Source organism: Glandiceps talaboti, chromosome 9 (assembly GCF_964340395.1).
Source record: "Glandiceps talaboti chromosome 9, keGlaTala1.1, whole genome shotgun sequence".
NCBI lineage: Eukaryota > Metazoa > Hemichordata > Enteropneusta > Spengelidae > Glandiceps > Glandiceps talaboti.
In genome coordinates this window covers 19,730,974-19,753,622 of record NC_135557.1, presented here as the reverse complement: position 1 = coordinate 19,753,622, position 22,649 = coordinate 19,730,974, and the positions used below count along the sequence as shown (strand labels likewise).

The 22,649-nt window shown below is 35.1% G+C and overlaps 2 protein-coding genes across 2 annotated transcripts; both read left to right on the top strand.

Annotated features, from left to right (window-relative positions):
• The first annotated feature begins 1,041 nt into the window (after window positions 1–1,041).
• On the top strand, window positions 1,042–6,146 carry LOC144440163 (putative carboxypeptidase X1). Its single transcript, XM_078129443.1, has 8 exons — window positions 1,042–1,111; window positions 2,164–2,249; window positions 2,838–2,996; window positions 3,131–3,213; window positions 3,660–3,807; window positions 4,364–4,584; window positions 5,142–5,240; window positions 5,773–6,146. The coding sequence occupies exons 2-8, from the start codon at window positions 2,195–2,197 to the stop codon at window positions 5,917–5,919; spliced, it is 912 nt and encodes a 303-aa protein (XP_077985569.1). The 5' UTR covers window positions 1,042–1,111; window positions 2,164–2,194; the 3' UTR covers window positions 5,920–6,146.
• Window positions 6,147–15,899: 9,753 nt separating this feature from the next.
• LOC144439721 (retinoschisin-like) lies at window positions 15,900–21,374 on the top strand. The gene is made up of 8 exons (XM_078128955.1): window positions 15,900–15,993; window positions 17,016–17,100; window positions 17,389–17,547; window positions 17,984–18,069; window positions 18,327–18,468; window positions 18,873–19,093; window positions 19,471–19,569; window positions 20,586–21,374. Exons 2-8 carry the CDS (start codon window positions 17,046–17,048, stop codon window positions 20,730–20,732), a joined length of 909 nt encoding a protein of 302 aa, XP_077985081.1. The 5' UTR covers window positions 15,900–15,993; window positions 17,016–17,045; the 3' UTR covers window positions 20,733–21,374.
• The last annotated feature ends 1,275 nt before the right edge of the window (window positions 21,375–22,649 follow it).

Here is a 22,649-nt window from a genome sequence, read left to right as displayed (position 1 = left end):
TATGTATGTATGTATGTATGTATGTATGTATGTATGTATGTGTGTTTTATGGTTAATAATAATGTCAACACGGCTTGAAACACTGAGACTCCTATATATACATAATAATTTAAGTATTTATGTTTGTAAGACCCGAGAAACGGATATATAACATTTGTCTCGGAATTAACTACATGTTAGAGTTCACCAGTGGCAGATGAAAATAAGTTTCATATAATGCTTGATTTATAGAGTGAAGAGATTGAGAGTCGGAAAACCAATACGTTTACCTCGTTGTCTATATCTGACTCTCCGTGTATGTCAAACGGTTTGACTACTTTTTTGGTTTATTTATATTTATTTTTTTATTCATTTATTTGTGTTTGTTTGTTTGTTTGTTTGTTTGTTTGTTTGTTTGTTTGTGTGTTTGTTGTTTATTTGTGTATGTGTGCTGTTTGTTTGTTTGTTGTCTGTACGTTTGTGTCTTTGTCTGCCTGTCTGTGTGTCTGTCTGTCCATCTGTCTGTTTGTCTTAATTACTGACTGTCTGTCTGTCTGTCTGTCTGTCTGTTTGTGTGTTTTTTGTTTGCTTCTCTGTTTAATACCCTTTTTTTCTGAGGTTTTGTAGTGTCCAGAAGGTCCACGATGTAACATAAATTGCTGCATCAAACTGCAATCATTAGATATCATCGTGGTACGATTCCACAATTTCACATTTTCAAACCGTTACTTTAAATGTTCAGATTGTTGACTGACAACAATATAAATGCTGGCTTTTAGACCCTTTATAGAACTTCAATTACGCCATGAAACACACTCTTAATTAAACCAATCGTAAACACATTTCCTCATCATTTTTCCAATGCATCATATCGAACCATTGTCTAATATTTAGCTTGTTGATTCAAACAAAATAATAAAATTTAATGCTGGTATTTAATATTGACCAACAACGAATTTCAATTCAATCAATGAAACATAATAGTCATTTTATATTAAATAATAATAAAGTCTCTCGCACAACATATTAATCACGTGATTCATTTTGCATAAAAGTAATAAAAACAAAAGCTCGAAATGTTTAAACTCAGTATACGTCTGCCATTTCAGTTGGCAATTCCTTGAAATATAAGGTAGGTTGCTATTTTTTCTTTACTTTTCGTTCTGAATCCCTTGTATATATGTAATTCACTTTCTTATAGTTTGTCAGGATAAATCATTCCAGATAGTTTCGTTTAAAATGCCAATTTCCAATCCCTGGTTAGTGTCTCGACTCTTCCAAACTTGTATCACGCCAACATTTTCATGAATACAGTCCCCAAGATGCATCTAATTAAAAAAATACAGTGACAGATTTCTCATAATAGCGTAGTCCAACATTAGAAGATAAACAATATGTAATATTCTCAAAAATGGCAGTTTCATAGGCGCTCTATGAGCTCTGTGAGCATGTTACATGGTCAAAGTCACCTAATGAGTTTCATGTTAATCCGACCCTATTCATTTGCAGAGTAGGTCTTTAACACTTATAATCATCAGGAAAGTATTCTTGGCCTAAATGTCAGCTCAAGCATATATGAGCTTCTCAGAGGACCATATATCCTTAATGCACCCTTTAATCAAATGATCATGTCATTGACAAACAAGGCACTTGTAGCATTGTTTGACTACTTTTGTAGCTGTTACAAAATATACCCTCGAAACCAAAACACTATAGATGTAAACTCCACATCGTTGCATCAACAAGTTACAGCCTTTATTGGATTATGAGTTAGTCTTATGAAATACCAACACACGCGTAAAACATCACCGTTATCAGAAAAGCACCGTTTCGTATTTCAAGTTGTATAAACAGTAGAACTATTGTGGAACTCTACGATGCGATGTGACAACGTTACGAGAGTATGTTTCATGCTCTTTGATCTTAATATTTTATTGGAAACTTTCTTGTCGTTTTACCAAACCAAAAGAATTTAATTTGAATGAATGGATATTTGAATAAATATAATAGCATTGTATTGGAAATACCATGAGATTACCAGTTTGACCTAAAAAATCTATGAAAAAATCGAACAGTTGGCTTTATCATTTTCACATATACTACACATTTCATTATCGATTCTTAATATTTCATATGTGTACCTATATAACAAATACAGTGATCGACTCGTTTATTTTCTTACAGAGTGTATAACGTGTCTGAATTGTCTCCAACCATGAGGTTTATTGTGGCACTCTGCATACTGGCTTTGGCCGTACAATTGTCAGAAGGCAAGTTCATTATCAAAAGCATCGATGTGCTTTTGTCTGTCTGTCTGTCTGTCTGTCTGTCTGTCTGTCTGTCTGTCTGTCCATTTGTGTGTGTGTGTGTGAGTGAGTGAGTGTGTGTGTGTGTGTGTGTGTGTGTGACAGTGTGTGTGTGTTTATGTGTGAGTAGTATTTACGTCGCCTGTCAGCCAACCTGCCTGCCCCACCCCATCTCTCTCTCTCTCTCTCTCTCTCTCTCTCTCTCTCTCTCTCTCTCTCTCTCTCTCTCTCTCTCTCTCTCTCTCTCTCTCTCTCTCTCTCTCTCTCTCTCTCTCTCTCTCTCTCATTGACATTGGAAAGTGTGTTATCTTAATTGATAAATGGTTCTGTTTTAGGTTCAAGTTTCAGGACAATTCCAGTGTAAGTGTTCTCATGGTAAACGACGTTTTCCTTTCGACTTCAAATTACGTAGAACATTAGACATTATTACAATAACTAACAATTTCAGGCAGTTGAGAGAGAATAATAGTAATTTACAATCACTCATTCCAAATAATTTATTTCTATGAATATATTGAATTCCTAAATGATTTTTCTCTTGTATCTTAAAAGGTTGCAAATGTGAGGCAGGGTGGACTTCATTCGGCGACAGTTGTTACTATGTGAGCCAATCTCAGCTGTATTCATATACCGATGCTAAAGCACTCTGTGAGCTTACAGGGGCCAGCCTTGTAACAATAGATGATGCGAAAGAGAATATGTTCATAAAAGGTTGGTCATTATCTCATATATACCATGCCTGTCTACCTGCCTGCCTGCCAGTCTGCCTGCCTGCCTGTCTGAATTACTATAATTATATGCTTACTGAATTTGCCCATTTCGTTTTCCTACATTGATTCACACAGAGTTTATTTGTGGAAATTACCTATGGATTGGACTAACTGACATTGGACATGAGGGTCATTTTGAATGGGACAGCGAGGTTGAGGCAAGTAGTTAATTAATGTTTCAAAAGAACTGTACACGTATACGCTGACTCAGAAAAAATACATCTACATGAGAATGGTTAAGGTGATTTCCAACATGGTTATAAATACCTGAAACGATTTACAAATTTAGGTACATCAATTATATGCATTTATATTTTCTTGTAGAATTAACTTTATGATTAGTATTTCTTTACACGTACTTGCATTTTTAAAACGCACAACTTGTACTTAAGAATAGTATGGAAAGACAACCAGATACCTATATTAATTTCTAAGAACTTGTAAAGTGCCTTTGAACATTCTGAGAAATGTATTCAGGCGCTATATAAATTGTTTGATTGATTGATTGATTGATTGATTGAGAAATGTATTCAGGCGCTATATAAATTGTTTGATTGATTGATTGATTGATTGATTGATTGATTGATCTTATCTTTTATCGCAGACTACGCATAGAAATTGGAATTCTGGACAACCAGACAATTACGGACAAAGTGAACACTGTGTCCATCTATTGTCAGATCCAGTTGGAAAATGGAATGACATCAAATGTTCTACACAAATGGGTTTTATTTGCGAGAAGAAAGAAGAGAGTAAGTGTATTTTACATTATATCACAGAAACATAACTTTACTATGTGTACAGACGAAAATCAAGAAGAAATGAAACCAGATATAATTCAACTCTACAGTGAATTGCATTGACTTCGCCTTTATAAAGTTACAACATAAAGGAGATGACAACGCAATTATATACAAACAAAAACTATAATTGCTTCTGATATAGATTCATGTGACATTCTTTCACCAGATTGCGTATATACTTTAACATGTATATTATGTAATGCTGCTAAATGATACTGTGGATCAAATTGCTTAATATGACATGATCACATTATGGAATTGATGCTTAGCCTTTTATTATTTAGTGTGTTCAATTGTTTTTCGTTCCTAGGGATACACAACGGAATTGTCTGTTTGTACATTGAAAACTGGACTAGGCAATTTTGCTGTTATTCACCCAATCATTGTATCTTAAAGTTTGGCAGTTTTTTAGTCGTTTCTGTGTGGTTATATTAAGCAGAACCAGTGAACGCTGATATGGGTCGGGCAGTATAGTAGTAATTTTCTTTTAAAAATTCAATTCCAGATTGTCATGGTGTTCCAGTTGGCGTAGAGAGTAAATTGATACCTGATTCGCAGATTACAGCTAGCTCTAACTATAACACTGTGCACATGTCTCACCAAGGACGTCTTAACTGGTGTCAGAGTGGATACTCATGTTCTTGGTGTGCACAACAAAACATCGTCGGTCAATGGCTTCAAATTAACCTTGGATATCCGAGAAAGGTCACCGAAGTAGCTACCCAGGTAAGAAAAACAATGCTATGTCAACAATATGATAAAATACACTTTTACGCTGTCATTACAACTACTGTTTCTCCAAGAATTTCACGAGTTTTATATTTTGAAGGGACTTTACAGAGTGGCTTAGCAGAAAATATGTACAGTTTTCCAAAGAATACTAACGTTAACATTAAAGGCAAGTTAATATAAATGAATGAAGCGTACGCGTTAATGTATGTATGTATGTATGTATGTATGTATGTATGTATGTATGTATGTATGTATGTATGTATGTATGTATGTATGTATGTGTGTGTGTCTATGCATGCATGCATGTATGTATGTATGTATGTATGTATGTATGTATGTATGTATGCATGTATGTATGTATGTATGTATGCATGTATGTATGTATGTATGTATGTATGTATGCATGTATGTATGTATGTATGTATGTATGTATGTATGTATGTATGTATGTATGTATGTATGTATGTATGCAGGCTTTGTATTTTTAAGGGGAACTATAATATAAACTGAGTACAGTTTACTAATATTTGTCTGCATACATCAAATTTTAGGGACGAAGCGGTGCTGCACAGTGGGTCACTTCTTACAAGTTGAGTTATGGTGACGGAAGTAGCTGGACATACGTTCATGATAGACATGGACATTCAGCGGTATGGGCAGCTATTTATGTTAATACTTTTGAAAAGATATAGATTAATAGATACACTTGTTTGAAGAATTTGTTCTCTCCGAATTACTTCAAAACTTAACACTCAGGTATTAAGGATGGAAGGTCATCTTTTTTATTTAAGAACGCTCTTGGTATAATGAAAATCATAATCCAAACGATACGAAAGTATGGTTTCCTATATGGTTCCTAATGAGTATTTCTCTTGTAATTAAAACAAACAAACAAACAAACAAACAAACAAACAAACAAACAAACAAACAAAAACACAAATCTTGTCTAGGGAGACTACAACCTCTGCAGTGTGACAATATCACAAATCGCAAATCTTTGCGGAAATTGAACACAAACCATGTTGTCAATTTGTTAATATATTCCCACTATATCTAGTAAGACACAGTTTTAGCAATAATGTTTGACACGCATTTTCATCAACATATATGTACCGAAGTTAGTTTGATCAATTTATACTTTTCAAATTAAAGAATCCTTCTCTTTTTCCAATTCTGTTTTAGACATTCTCTGCTAATTCAGACCAGAATACTGTCGTATACCATGTATTGAACGATGACCAGGTGTTTACTGCTCGTTATGTACGATTTGTAGTACAGTCATGGTATGGTCATATCTCGATGAGAGTAGAAGTATACGCCTGCAAATAAATGAGCAGATGTGTTCCACAGAACAGTTATTAAACAAAATATCTTTAATAAAATTTTGATTTCTGAAATCCCTCTTCTATCATTGAGTATGTGCATGCATGCATATTATTTCCGCTTATCCACTTTATTCTATCTGCAAAGTAAAATTGCAAGTCAACATAATGTAATATGGAATTAACAACTATTTTAAAAATTATTGTGTTATCAACAATAAAGCCTATTTGACAATGCAAACTGCTAATGGTGTGTGTGTTTTTTAGTGATATACTTTATTTCAATGATAAGTTTGACAAAAAATCACTGCAATTATTAAATATTTAAAATAATAATCATAATGTGAATTTATAATCTTAATAGTGGATACGGAAACTTATATCAACTTAAAAAGACAATATAAAATTTATCTTCTAATCTGTAGTGGCTGTACATCTGATGGGAAGAAGCCAATAAGGCAGAGACCATATGGAAAACATGGAAAACCTGAACTTGACACTTATACACAAAAAAAATATTGAAATAAAAAAATCTACTTATACCATCTATTCTAAACTTGACCGTCGACCGCAGTCGAAACCCCACAATTTTTATTAGGCCGTAGGAATATAAAACAAGTTCGGCATAAATGTTTTTTGCAGCACTGAACACAAACACACAGTTGGATAAACGAAATATCATGTCAGCCCTCTATATTGATAAATGGACGACCTCTGCTGATGTGAATGCGATTTGTCGTGTTGTGCTAACGTATTGCCATATGTGTTGATGTCCTGTGGTAACACTAAATTTAATACAACAGTCATTTTATTGAGTTCCCATGGTGATGAGAGCGCATTAATATATTGTCAAGGGTTCAAATGTGCCTGGTCTTGCCAGCGGGACACGTAAATTAAGTACATTGTAACAACTCCTAACTGCCATTTCTCCATTAAAATTGATTTATTATACATGCACATCTATATACAAAACATGAAACATTTTTGTGTAAGGTCAATTCGAGCAATGTCAATTGTCAAGTTTTTCTCACTTTCTATTTTCGGATCATGTTTGATGAAAAACGAAATTGCTGATGTTAATTTGAAGTTTCCATTTACAGATCTAATAGCCCTGTGAAAAAAATGAGAGTTTAATTAATTTGAAACCATATGTTGCATTGGACCTACTTGCCCACTGAACAGATCCACAACAGGATTACTTGAGTGCAAATTCAACTAATTCGAATGGTTATAATATGTTAGAATTCATGTTGCTTCGAAAGGTCGATGCTTTGAATAGGAAAGGAAATGTATATTTGACGTGAATAATAAACAATTGAAAATTTAAAGTTTTCAGTTGATTATCCATGCATACACACACACACACACACGCACGCACGCACGCACGCACGCACGCACGCACGCACGCACACACACACACACACATACATACATACATACATACATACATACATACATACATACATACATACATACATACAAAAATGCATACCGACCCACCGATCGACAGGAAGTAATCCGACTTGATAACACTTTGCTGTTTCTAACAAAATGAGATGCTGGTATTTTGATCTAAAAGTGATATTTAATTAGTAAAGCACAAAATTAATCCCACTGATTATTGTAAATTGGCATAAAAGAAATACATACATACATACATACATACATACATACATACATACATACATACATACATACATACATACATGCATACATACATACACACATACATACATACATACATACATACATACATACATGCATGCATGCATACATACATACATACATATACATACATACATACATACATACATACATACATACATACATACATACATACATACATACACAATACACACATCCATACATACATACATACATACATACATACATACATACATACATGCATGCATACCGACCCACCGACCGACAGGAAGTAATCCGACTTGATAACACTTTGCTGTTTCTAACAAAATGAGATGCTGGTATTTTGATCTAAAAGTGATATTTAATTAGTAAAGCAAAAATTAATCCCACTGATTATTGTAAATTGGCATAAAAGAAATACGTTTGAGGGTTGAAATCGCATTTGACGTGGAACCCTACAGAAAGCTACATTCTTCAAAGTAAGTGTCTAGTTTATTTGTTTTGTGCTGTTACTTTCCTGTGAAACAAAACTAAGTTGTTGCAGCCCTTTGCAGATTAGTGTTCACCAGCCATGTTTGAAACAACCAAGCAGAAAAGGGCAACGGGCTATCATTATTCATTGTTAGATTAGCTACTACTTTAAATTCAGAGTTAGCTGTTTTGCTCTTTTTGCTAACGGACACGTATTCGTGTTTAACAACTTAATGCAACCATTTCCAAAATCATGACATTTAACGTACTGTCACTGCCAAATCGTTCGCAAAGTGTCCGTCGTTGCAACGAAAAGATAACGCAGCGGGCACTACGGTTGCGTCCCATTGTTCGAGTCACCTTATGTACTACCTGCTGATGTCACGTGTGTATATGTTGTCCGCACGCGTATATTTATATTTGTCTTTCGTTGTGGTATTCTTTTGATAGTTTGAGGCTTAAGACGGAAATGTAAACCAAATACGAGTTCGAAATTGGTGATTTTAACGTTAATGTTGGCTTGTTACTTTTTAAATTTATACACTTATTCGAAAACGTCCCTGGAACACACTTTGCATGGGAAATATACGCATCGTAGTGAAGGAGACAACATGCCAACGAGAACTCACTGTGATGCCTGAAAAGAGAAAAAACTCACAGAACATTCTCAAAATTTATGTTTACCCCCTCACGATATATCGCAGAATATTCCGACTTGATGAATTCCAAATATGGCCTAAGATTAATGTAACAAGTAATCAATCTTAAACTTTTCACCTACCCTTGAAAAAAAAGTTAATTTGTGCCAGCTGTTTCCATATTTTGGGTATTTTATGCGAGTTATAACATTTAAATAAATTTCTGCAAATTTCATTTAAAAATTGAAAACGTTAACCGATTTATAATAAGGTGTTGCACGTGCCGAACGTCACAATAGCCAACAAGCAATAGCTCTGTTTGCAGGAAGGTAACTACACTACTATATCCGACGTGGTGACCATGTAATCATTACATTTCGGTTTGAATTAAGACATATTGTCTGCGAAGTTGCCAATTCTTACGTCAATCATAGGAAATCTTCTTGATATATATTGAGAAAAGTGAGACGATATGTTCACCACTTCTGACAAAACAAATGTTGCGACAGCATGCCTTCAAATTCACTCCCATGGCCAGCAAAAACGGTAATAGAACGACCGTCCGTCCCCACTGACGGTTCTTTTGTGAACTATTACCATTAACATTTACCCATTGTTATTCAACGATTTCTCTAAACGTTCACAGACCATTTCTGTTCCCAGACAAGGCAATATCGTTCATCCTTAGACCACCAAACAAGTGGTCTGAGGTGCATCTTAACATCGCTAATATTTAAATGGAGCTTGTAGTTTGTTATTTGAAAAGTAAGCGCTCGCGATCGAGCTCGAGGTTTGGTGACATTGAGTGGCTTATAGAATTTCGGAATAATATTATCAAACATAACTCGTTATGACCATAAAATGAAACTTCTCGAAAAATATTAATAAATGTAGAAATATGACGCGTACTATACAGTAACGTTTTGTACAGATTGTGTTCCTCCATACAGTATTGCAACACGGTCAAAAATAGGGAGTGGTCACCAAACCGTTCTACGTATCGTATACATTTAATGTTAAACGCCGATCATTTGGCAAACTGAAGTTTGCTTTTTACTCGCCAAACAAGAGCCCATTAATTTTGTTGCTGAACACAGTTCGATTCTGATTCTGATTGAAGATACAGTTGCGTTTGCGTTCATTTGGCTTTTAAACTTCCATTTAATACCAAATTATGCTGTGTCCAGCAGTAAAAGTAGTATATATATATCACCTTCAAGTTAAACTTATAAAATGATCAACTCTGATTGTAGTTGTGTATGTTGTATATATATTCTCCCGGTGTACACTACCTGTTTTAGCTGTATCTCTTTGTGTCGCCGTTATCTCTTAAACCGATTTCTAAAAACAGATATCACACAAAAACTTTAACATTTGTGACATTCTCCAGGAATACACACCGAGTCGCACTCTATGTTCTGCAAACAAGAATGAACCTGCTTGCAACAACAAATTACAGACAAGTCACGTATGAATTCTTTCATTCTCATATGTCGCCCCAAAATTATAAAACTCTTTGCCTCTTGACATTCGCCAAGCCTCAAGCCTGGAGTATTTCAAAACAAAACTGAAGACTTATTTGTACACCAAAGCATATGGTGTGCTTCACCCATTCAGCGCTATTGAACAGAACATTGTTCTGGGAATCGGCGCTATAGAAATTTGATTGATTCATTAATTGATTAAATTAACTATTAGCATAACTTGTAGGACTTCAAATCGTATTTTGAACCACTGATCTTCTATCAGAGTACTGTGGGGTTTGTTAACTGGTTGGTTGTAAATATTGTATGCTTTACTTTTTACATAGAATTTGCAGGCAACATATGGGTTTGTTATTCTGTCTACATAAAATATAGTACTACTGTCAATATTGTACATGCATTCGCATAGGGACGTGTGTTTAGAATAGGACATCCGTCGGTAGAAAAAGTTTTTCGCTAACTCCTCCCACAATCGGTGGAATCGATCAATGAAATTTTCCCTGTTGTTCCTCCAACCAATTCTTCCCAGAACGCACGCTATAGGAATACGTATTTTCGATTTTTAGTAGTAGAAATCGACTGATTCTTACCATCAGGATTGTCGATCTTACTTGCCGCCATGTTGAATACGCAATGGACGGTGGGAAAAACAGGACTTTGTGTTCGTCGCAATATAGACTTTGCTCGTAACTAAACGACTTGTACCAGGTACTATGTAGAATTTTCCCGCAACTTTTATATTTGTACTTGTCACTATATCGATCGTGCTCTAGACTAATATTTGTTACCTACCCCTGATTTTTGACCTATGTGTGTGTGCGTGCGTGCGTGCGTGCGTGTGTGTGTGTGTGTGTGTGTGTGTGTATGTGTGTGTGTGTGTGTGTGTGTGTGTCATGTACGTACATTATACATTTGTCATTTACTTTCGTACGTGCACCATTTACCTTGTGCATGTGTCATCATTTTTCATACATGCGTCTTTTACATTTTATATGTGTCACTTGACACTTGCGATAGCACGTGTAAATCAATTATTTCCAATTCGGCCTCTTGTAGTGCATCTAATTATGCTGAGTACCATAAGGCAATATTTGTTCATATTGAACACATTAGAGGTGATGCATACAGATTTTGATTTATGTATTAGTTAGGCCCAAGACTCCCCCCCCCGACTCCCCCACCCCACGCACAACTCATTTGACTAAAATTGATAATTCTTTCATGACAGTGAAATAATGTCAAATAAATATGTAGTACTATGAATATACAAATCCAGTAGGTAATGAGAAAATGCTATTTTACTGATTTATTGACACTTTGTGCCATGCATTTACTAAAGTTCTCCCATTTCCCGATTTGAATACATTTTCAGAAATACAAATGTAGTTATATTTATACACAACAGATTCCATTAAATGTAGAATCGTTTGTGTCGGATGAGAACTAAAATGCCACAACCCCACCCCATTCCAACCTCACCACAAAACTAAAACAAATAATTTTGTTATACTACATTGAACGTTGATCTTGTTCCTAAATACAAATTAGATAGACAACACATATTTCAGAATAGTTGCACAAGCAAGGTGACTAGTAGCAGTGAAATAACACAAAAGAATTTGGTACTGTTATGTCAGGCGGCGATTTTTACCACTTAGCACAGTACTAGTTCAACTTACGTGTTAGTCTGATATTTCTATCAAATATGTCGTGGTATGAACGTTGAGGGCGAACTGGGCCGGGAATTGAAATTATTTGACGACTGATAAACGTTGAGGTCAAGATAGCAATTAGCCAACTTCATTAAGAGTATGTGCTGGACTGGCACATTTTTACCCAATTGTGACATTAAATGGAGCAAATGCTATAACCCAGGCGTGTTTTCAAAGAGTCAGTTAGGGGTTGAAATATACCAAACGGAAATTCGGCAGAAAATCAACAACAGAATTGTCCGCGTTCAATATAATGTTGCCACCTAGACTTGTCTGACTTCTGCCGGCTCCATAGAGTCTACAACGATTGTAATGTAGCGTCTGTGAGAGAAACAAGATGACTGGGTGCAGATGACCTAAATAAGTAGAATCACATACATTGACGATTTACAAAACTTATCACCACGATTTCTGTGAAATATTAAATATATACAGAGTTGATGAATTTAAAAGTTAATATAAAAACATTGGCCAGCTAGTCCTATGTAAAATAACACTTTATACCTGTTCCCAAAGCAAATATGTTTATTTATTGACCGCTAAAACACTGTACAATTGTCACGTACTGTAAGAAAGCAGTGTGTCATTTTAACAAATAATTTCAACGATTTAGTTACTATAATAAATTACGTCATCCGATACTTTATAAAATACCAGGTTTGAGTTCACTCAAATGCAAGTGATACTGTGTTTTGATATATGCTGACAGAAATTACATCATACAAACGCACCCTGTGTCGCTTTAATTTAGAGCGTGAAAAATATATCCATATATCTTTGGCAGGTTTATGAAGTTGCAGTTTCTCCTGGCCCCAAGCCTGAAAACGATCGATTTTCAAAAGTTATGGTATGGAATCATGCAATCGGATAACCGTACTACTATGTGACAAATCTCCCAGTTTTAGTAACGATTCCATACGTAGAAATCATCAAATTGTTCAGATGAAATTTAAAAAAATAACACATTTAGGTTAAGCCATGACTTTTTCCAAAATAGAAAGGTTACTATTAATTTATCGTCTCAATTGCATATAAAATAACAGAAGGTTACAATTTTATTAAATTGACATAGTGAACTAGTGGACTTAATTAAATTGTTCGATATATCGCAAAATTAAAATTGGTGAATTTCGAACTATTCTGTTCGTCATAATTGTACGTTACCACCATTACAGGAATCAGTTTTTGTGTCTGTACATAAAATGTATTATGATTGATAAAATAAAGAATATGGAAAGATGAAGATCATTTTATAATATCATGTTAGAATATCAAATGATATTTAGTCGGTTTAAATGGAATTAGAAACGCTGGTAGTATAATATATTTTTACTATTCAAACAAGGCATGCAGTTGTTGACTAGTTTTGGTGGGGAAATTACACTGTACGTACTCTACCCATAGGACACGACATGTATGTATGTATGTGTGTATGTATGTATGTATGTATGTATGTATGTATGTATGTATGTATGTATGTATGTATGTATGTATGTACGTACCAGGGTATGTATGTATGTATGTATGTATGTATGTATGTATGTATGTATGTATGGTTTCTGTTTATACAGCGCTGTAGTTAGATGAGTAGGTACGATGCAAATTCGTCAAACCTCTGTTTACACGGCTTGTTTGGATATGGAAACGTTATCCTACTACCAGCGTTTCTATTTATATGGAAGTGATTGAGAAAAAGTGAGCCAACAGCATAAGGATAATTAACCGACAACATTTCGATTTTTTTCTATGATTCACATAAAATATCTCCTTATGCTATTCAATGCACTGGATTTTCTATATAATGTGAATTCTAACATAATGCCCATTCGAATTGTAGTAGCTGAATTTGCATGTAAGTAATCCTGTTTTGGATGTGTTGAGAGGGTAGATGTCATGCAATATGTTGTTTCAAATTAATTAAAAACTCTCATATTTACCCAGTGTTATTTGAACTGTAAATGGAAACTTAAAATTAATATGAGAAATTTCGTTTTTCATCAAACATGATCCGAAAATTGAAAGTGAGAAAACTCGACGATTGACATTTTCCGAATTTACCCAGTTTCTACTTTTGAATAACATTTACATGTATAATGTATCATGGGAAGAATACTCTTTATAGTAATGGAGTTTACTGCCGAAACGGCAGTTAGGATCTGTTACAATGTATTTGACTCACATGTCCGGTTGGCAAGACCTGGCACATTTTAGTAATAACTGTGTTTTAACCCTTGAATATTTTGAATGTACTCTCATCACCATGGGAACTCAATGAAATGAATGTTGTCTTAAAATGAGTGTTAATACAGGACATCAACATATATGGCAATACGTCATTACAATACAAACCAATGGAGGTCGTCCATTTTGTGATATGTTGGGCTGATTTGATATTTCGTTTAACCAAGCCTATGTGTTTGTGATCAGTGAGTGATGCAATAACGTTTACATCAATTTTATTTTCCTAATGTTAATACGCTGCAGAACAAATGCAGCATGAATGGTTGTGGAACATTAAATACTTCAACACAAGTTGTTCAATTTGGAAGTTGCAAACCCACCATCTTGAATATTCTGGAGGTTGCCAAATCACAGGGTCCAGTGAGCGTGTAATTGATTGATCGATCGATTGTTCAATCGATGAATGTATTGATTGATTTATTATTTGGTTGAATGATTGATCGATTTAATGATTAATTTTTGTGTGTGATATTGATCTGTTGACTCATTATTTTGTGGTGATATAAATATTGTTTCTTTCTTTTCTCTCTCTTTCAGCTTTGTATAACTTCCTGTCCATCCTTTTACTCTTAATTGAATTAAAACACCCATAATCTCATAATTAGCTTGCATAAGTTACAGCGAAAATTTGCTTCCTCTGGGAGATTATCATACCAGACAAACAGTCAATTGTGCACACTCTAGTATGTTATACTGGTTAATGCATGGATGAGTGTGATAATCTCCCAGAAAATACCACATAGCAAAGTGTTAATGCAATTGATCTCTTCATTTCAATTATTATTTTTATAATATAAAATGCATATTATGTTTCATTGATTGAATTGAAATGTCGTTGTTGGTCAATATTCAATACCAGCATTAAATTTTATTATTTTGTGTGAATCAACAAGCTGAATATTAGACAATAGTTTGACATGATGCATTGGAAAAATGAAGAGGAAATTTGTTTACGATTGGTTTAATTACATGTATTTCTTGCTGTTATTGACTTTCTATAAAGGTTCTAAGAGCCAGCATTTATACTGTTGTTAGAATGCACAGTCTCGCCATTTAGTAGCGGTTTGAAAATGTGAAATTGTGGAATCGTACCACGATGATGTCGAATGATTGCTGTTTAGGAAGCAATTTATGTTTCATTGTTGACCTTCTGGACAATTTGCTTTGAACAAAACCACAGACAAAGATGCATTGAACAGACGAACAAACAAACAAACAAACGAAAAAACATACATACATACATACATACATACATACATACATACATACATACATACACACACACACACACACACACACACACACACACACACACACACGGGCGGACGGACGGACGGACGGACGGACGGACGGACGGACGGACGGACGGACAGACAGACAGACAGACAGACAGACAGACAGACAGACAGACAGACACACACACATACATGTACATACATACATACATACATACATACATACATACATACATACATACATACATACATACAGGTATATAGGCAGGCAGGCAGGCAGACTGACAGCCAGACAAACAAACAAACAAACAGATAAATAAATAAATAAATAAATAAATAAACAAGCAAACAAACAAACACATAGAAGTAACGTTTTGATATCTTCCTGGTGTTAATCCAAATTGACAACACTTTACTGGCTAAAGTTAGCCATTAACACCGCCATTATTGATTCACTTCCTCTTTCTAACAAAATAAGATGCTGGTATTTTGATCTAAACGTGATATTTAGTTAATAAGCATAAAATTAATCCCATAGTATGTCAATACTACAATAGTATGATTGATCATTGTAAAATTGGCATAAAAGAAACACTTTCGAGGGTTGAAATCATATTTGACGTGGTGCCCTACAGAAAGCTACATTCTTCAAAGTAAGTGTCTATTTTATCCATTTTGTTTTATAACTTTCCTGTGAAACAACTTTATTGTAACCCTTTGCAGGTTAGTGTTCACCAGCCATGTTTGAAACAACCAAGCAGAAACGGGCAACGGGCTATCATGATTCATAGTCAGACTAGTTAATAATTCAGAATTAGCTGTTTTGTTCTTTTTGCTAATGGACACGTATTTGTGTTTATTAATTTAGTACGGTTATTTGCAAAATACATGACATATAAATTGTGTTGTCACTGCCAAATTGTTCGCAAATTCTTCGTAGTTGCATCGACAAGATAACGCAGTGGGAACGCACTGCTGCCCGTCCTATTGTTCACCTTATGTACAACCTGTTGATGCTGTTGTCTGTACATTTTAACCACGTTCGCAAAATTCAAATTTATGTCTTGGGCTGTGGTGTTCTTTTGATGCAATGAGGCTTAAAATGGAAATGTTAACCAAATACGAGTACGGAATTGATGATTTTGACGTTAATGCTGGCTTTTTCCTATTGATACACCTATTTGAACGCCAGAAAACGTCCCTGGAGCTCACTTTGCATGGGAAATGTACGCATCGCAGTGAAGGAGACAACATGCCAAGGTGAAGTCACTGTGATGCCTGAAAAGAAATTTAAAAAAATGAAGTTTGTGTTTTTCTTGCCAGACAAGGGCACATGTGTTACTGAACACAGTACGATTTTAAACTTCCCTTAATAATAATTATGCTGTATCCAGCAGTAAAAGTAGTGTAATATCTATCAATTACAGATAATCTCTGTAACACTCTGTGTGTTGTTTATATTCTCCTAGTGTACACTACCTGTTTTAGCTGTATCTCTAATCGTTATCTCCTTGGTTTCTAAAACCAAATATCAAACGTTATTTGCATAACTCGTCGGGCTTCAAATCGTATTATGTCTTAAATTCCAATGTCATTAAAAAAACTGGCTCTATTTGAATATAGTTATACATCATATCCTTTATTATTTCATTTTCATTTCATCTTATTTCTCGAGGTTGTACAGTTGTTTGACAGAGGTTACATTATGATGTGTATTGTGGCATTTTGTCTATTATCGTTGGCCGTTTCATTTTCAGAAGGTAAGTTTATCAAACGCCTAGAGCAATCCCTTCCTATCTCATTAGCAATTTGATGAACAAAAGTGAAATACATGCGGGAGTCCTTTAATGTTACGCTTACAATAAGTATGTTTTGATCGTTACTTCATATGTAGCCTTTCGTTGCGTTGCACTATTGGCCTTATTTTGTGCTCATAACGCTCGTGTTATGTCCGTGGAAGGAAAACGAAAAAGCTTTCTCATTTAAACACCTAACATGTTTATCTAAAGAAAATCATTATATCTCATTTAATTACCTTAATTTTAAAGGTGACCAATGTGAGGCAGGATGGATAGCCTACCGTGAGAGTTGTTACTATGTCAACCAGTATCAACACTACTCGTTCCAAAATGCCAAAAAGATCTGCGACTCTACAGGAGCAAACCTTGTGGAAATAAATGATGAAGTTGAAAATTTGTTTTTGGAAGGTTAGTTGTCTCTCTCACTTATGCCCATTCTTATCTTTATGCGAATCACCGCTTTTTAAGAAATTCCTGAATTCAAAGTAACCTCGATTTGTGTTGATATTTTTTAAAAAATTGTTAGGCATGTATGTATGTATGTATGTATGTATGTATGTATGTATGTATGGATGTGTGTATTGTGTATGTATGTATGTATGTATGTATGTATGTATGTATGTATGTATGTATGTATGTATGTATGTGTATGTATGTATGTATGTATGTATGTATGTATGTATGTATGTATGTATTGTGTATGTATGTATGTATGTATGTATGTATGCGTGCATGTATGCATGTATGTATGTATGTATGTATGTATGTATGTATGTATGTATGTATGTATGTGTATGATTTTTTATTTTATAATATTTACATTTTATGTGTAATTGTTATACAGAATTTGTTTGCGATGACAATAACCTATGGATAGGATTAACTGACATAGGACATGAGGGTCATTTTGAATGGCAAAATGATAAAGAGGTAAATTCTACATTTGTTACATGTCAGATATTTCGACAATATCAATACTCGATTATAATAATAGGTTGGCGTATACGAATGTTCATACGGAAAGTACTGGTTCACCAATTTTAAATCTACGGCACATCAATTTATATAGACTGATTTTCCATAGCCCACTATGTTCGAATTTGTAATGTAAAAACAGAAGTTGGTTTTACACATGTGTTTAGAACAAAATAGTTCAGCGTTTTCCATTTATTTTTCATTTCTCACAGGCGACGTACAGAAATTGGAATTCTGGTGAACCCAACAACCACGAACAAAGTGAGCATTGCACTCATTTAACCACCAATAAGGTTGGATACTGGAACGATAACAAATGCTCTGCTCAATTCGGTTTTGTGTGCGAGAAAGAGCGTAAGTATGTTTTCATTTACTTCAGGAATTCTTTCTTTTTATTATCTTGATTCATGAAAAGGAATAAAAACAACAAGAACAGCGTAACAACAGCAATAACAACACACACACATACACACACACACACACACACACACACACACACACAGATATATATGTATACATGTATATGTTATTTGCCAAATATCGTTCCATATCTTGCTATATATATATATATATATATATATATGTCGCCATCTACATGTCTATCATGCTAGATGAAGTAAGACCCGTTCATTTTCCCCTCATATCGCATGTTTTAACGAAGTGCATTTGTGTAAATTATGTTAACATATATGTCATGTAATTTGTATGTCTTTTCTCTTTACCTCCATGTGTAAATAGAACCTTTTTTTACGTTTCAGCTTGCCATGGAGTTCCTGTTGGAGTAGCGAGTGGTACAATATCAAATTCACAGATGACAGCTAGTAGTAATTGGGCCAGTAACCACATGGCGTACAATGGACGTCTTAACTTTTGTCAGAGTGGATATTCCTGCTCCTGGTGTGCAAAACAAAATACAGTCGGTCAATGGCTTCAAATTGACCTTGGAGGATCACGAGAGGTCACTAAGGTTGCTACCCAGGTAAGACTAGCCATGCAAAGCACAGACAAGTAAGAAACTAACATAAGATATACTTCCGGTGCCATTTCAGCCATCTTGCACCCTCGATGCAGACTGCCAGTGCCATGAAACCACTTAACCACTTAACCACCACCCCCCCCCCCCTTTCCCAACTCATTGACCATTCAGTGCTTTCTCATTACGTTACGGGAACGTTTACTACTAGCAATACCGAGGTACAAGTGTGTTGAAAGGAAGATTTTTTTTGCTGGAAGTAATTAGCAAATATCGTATGTAACTTATATTATATCTCCAGTACTGTCGGCTAACTAGAGAGTACACATCTTTGTCTAGATTTGATAATGTTAGCTAACGTTCTTTTTTTTTTCAATTTTAAGGGACGACAGGACCATGATCAGTGGGTGACTTCTTACAAGTTGAGTTATGGTGACGGAAGTACCTGGAGTTACGTAAATGATAAAAGTGGACAACCACAGGTAAGACACGTTTTTTCGGGTCATGTCTAAATCATAACTTTGAGGTCGGCCTTACTTAATTCTACGTTTCTCGTGACCCAACCGACATTATATTTCTCAATTGTCGTAAATACTTTTTTTAAACTCACCGCCCTCGATGTCAGGATTAGAAAACAAACACAACGTCATTGATTATTATATGGCATGCCGGCAACCCCATAATCACATATCTGAGCGACAAAAATGCTCATTTATTGCTGACAGATGGGAAATTGAATAAGACAGACGGCTAAAACTTTGCTTTTAATTTGATTAGACTTTTCATTTCTATGTTATTCAGATATCAAAGGGGTTTATCCGTATTTGGGCGTAATTTTTGCTTTTTTTGCTGCATATTCAAAAGCTACTCACGATACTCTACATACTGAAGCATTACTTAACCATCACTTAGAATTGACTGTATTCAAACCTAGTATTTAAATATAACTCCGATGACGTAATTTATCATACGTATTAAATTCCTACTATGCACTCAACTGTTCTTACAAAGCAAGAAGACAGTAATAATGTTATAGAAGACATGCATCGACATTAACGTTTAGATAATATTTATAGTAGAATGTGGTTTTACTAAGGTATAATTTTCACTTTATTTTCACTTAAAAGTAAAAACTTAAAAACTCAGCATGTGCTCCTTTAAAGCAAAATTATGAATTGAAAGTATCATCAATATGTACAAATATGCTTTAAAAACCTTTAAAACAATCAACTAATCGATCCCTCATTTTCAATGCAAATGTCAGCTCACAAAAAATGCCGGCAATAATCGTGTATTTTCAGCAGATCAATTATTGTTTATATAATGATTTCTTTTAAAGGCAAAAGGTAAATTTATCGCTTCAATTATCTCCAAATTGCTTTATTGGTTTATTGATTTAAGAACATGATATGCCTAAATTGGGCAGCATGAGTATTCCCAGAGTTGTTTTTATTTTATGTTCGCTTTTTAGATGACATATATTTATTTATTTTTGCAGACTTTCAACGCCAATTCAGACCGGAATACTGTTGTATACCATGCATTGGAAGATGGCCAGAGATTTACTGCTCGCTATGTACGATTTGTAGTACAGTCATGGCATGTTCATATCTCGATGAGAGTAGAAGTATACGCCTGTAGATAAATAAGCACCAAACAAGATGGCCGCCTATTTTGACCCTTGACCTGCGTATGACGTCGACCATCTTTAAATTATTTCACGGGACGTCAGAATACATCAATTTCTCTATTTATTTCATAATCTTCTTTGGACTTTGCATGTTACCTTTTAAAACACATGATTTTACCCTGACCTTTCATTGACTATATATCAACACGGATTTAAAACTTTAGGTCATGATTGTTTTCCGAATGTATTGCGAATTGGGCGACACGTTTCAGAATTATTGTTTCTGTATAATTACTGCAAAGAAATTATTTACTTGTGTTCCTGGTTGGGAAACGTGCCTTGATTATAAGTCGAAGGAGTTTTAGGTAAAAATGTATTCCTCCACGACAGCTAACACCACATACATTGTTATGTTGCAAAATCGAAGAAATAAGTACTCCAAGAAAACAACATCATAAATTAGTGAATACTGAAGGAAAGGTCTTATTAATTGTAGTATTGTGTGCTCAATTATTGTTTCGGATCATTTGATCTACTCTATGCTATCAGCAAACATAAAATTGCATGTCAATAGAAAGGAATCCAGTGGATTCAGGTTACTGTTCTTATAACGGGAATATGTTATCATCAGCAATAAAGTATATATGACAATGTAAATATGCTGTAACAGTTGTGAAAATTTTATTAAGCAGTAATGTTAATGTAATAGAATATGATGCCTCTCTCTCTCTCTCTCTCTCTCTCTCTCTCTCTCTCTCTCTCTCTCTCTCTCTCTCTCTCTCTCTCTCTCTCTCTGAAATCTCTCTCTCTCTCTCTCTCTCTCTCTCTCTCTCCCTCTCTGAAATCTCTCTGAAATCTCTCTCTCTCCTCTCTCTCTCTCTCTCTCTCTCTCTCTCTCTCTCTCTCTCTCTCTCTCTCTCTTTCTCTCTCTCAATGAAAAGGTAATGATCGTCGTATTAATAACCTAATTGTTTTATGTCTGTATAGGATTATGTCTCTCTGAATACACCTCTTGCTTTTTACAATCTGAATGAATGCACAAATTGAGGAAACGTTTGAGTATCACATTCATAGAGAGAATCAGAGAGAGAATCAGAGAGAGAGAGAGAGAGAGAGAGAGAGAGAGAGAGAGAGAGATCGAGAGAGAGAGAGAGAGAGACAGACAGACAGACAGACAGACAGACAGACAGACAGAGAGAGAGACAGAGAGAGAGACAGAGAGAGACAGAGACAGAGAGACAGAGACAGAGAGAGACAGAGAGAGAAAGAGAGAGAGAGAGAGAGAGAGAGAGAGAGAGAGAGAGAGAGAGAGAGAGAGAGAGAGAGAGAGAGAGAGAGAGAGAGAGAGAATCCTTCGTACGTAATGATATCGTATTCTAAGAGTTGACCTACTATTCCCAAACATTGAATACGACGAGAAATATAAGACTGTCTTGTTTTGTACTTCATTGGCCTAAATTACAGATGGGATAACTTTGCAAATGTCTGGGGAAAGAGTATACTCTGCAATTTCGAAGCGTACTTCTCTGCTGTCACTGACCCAGTAAACTGCACTGCCCCGTCTGTCTTGCTAGATAAAAGTGATGGCAGAATGTAGATACTATATGAATTGCGAATAGTACAGCGAGGAAGGAGTGGACGCTATATGATTGCGGTAGTGTAGCGAGGAATTGAACAAGTTTGCTGTAGTATATTGAGACACTGGGCTGTGCTTACAAATACAAAGCCAGACTTCCCAACGTAGTACAACCGCTGTCTTCTGTTAATACTCTTTAGTTCGAAATAAATGTGACATTGTTCGGCTAAACATACTTGCCCTGCGTTCTGCCTTAATGAATACAATGTATTGGGTGTGCTTGTCGGTACACTTGCATCGCTTCATAACGTACTCAACAGTATACTTCGCCTTGGACTCACAGGGCAATGTACTGG

What these genes read in the sequence shown, in the direction of transcription:
- LOC144440163 (XM_078129443.1), top strand. Translation starts at nt 2,195, where the DNA reads ATGAGGTTTATTGTGGCACTCTGCATACTGGCTTTGGCCGTACAATTG. An exon ending in AGAGAATATGTTCATAAAAG is followed by an intron (nt 2,997 to 3,130) that starts GTTGGTCATTAT and finishes TGATTCACACAG; the next exon opens with AGTTTATTTGTGGAAATTAC. An exon ending in TTGCGAGAAGAAAGAAGAGA is followed by an intron (nt 3,808 to 4,363) that starts GTAAGTGTATTT and finishes ATTCAATTCCAG; the next exon opens with ATTGTCATGGTGTTCCAGTT.
- LOC144439721 (XM_078128955.1), top strand. Translation starts at nt 17,046, where the DNA reads ATGATGTGTATTGTGGCATTTTGTCTATTATCGTTGGCCGTTTCATTT. An exon ending in TCACTAAGGTTGCTACCCAG is followed by an intron (nt 19,094 to 19,470) that starts GTAAGACTAGCC and finishes TTCAATTTTAAG; the next exon opens with GGACGACAGGACCATGATCA. An exon ending in ATAAAAGTGGACAACCACAG is followed by an intron (nt 19,570 to 20,585) that starts GTAAGACACGTT and finishes TTATTTTTGCAG; the next exon opens with ACTTTCAACGCCAATTCAGA.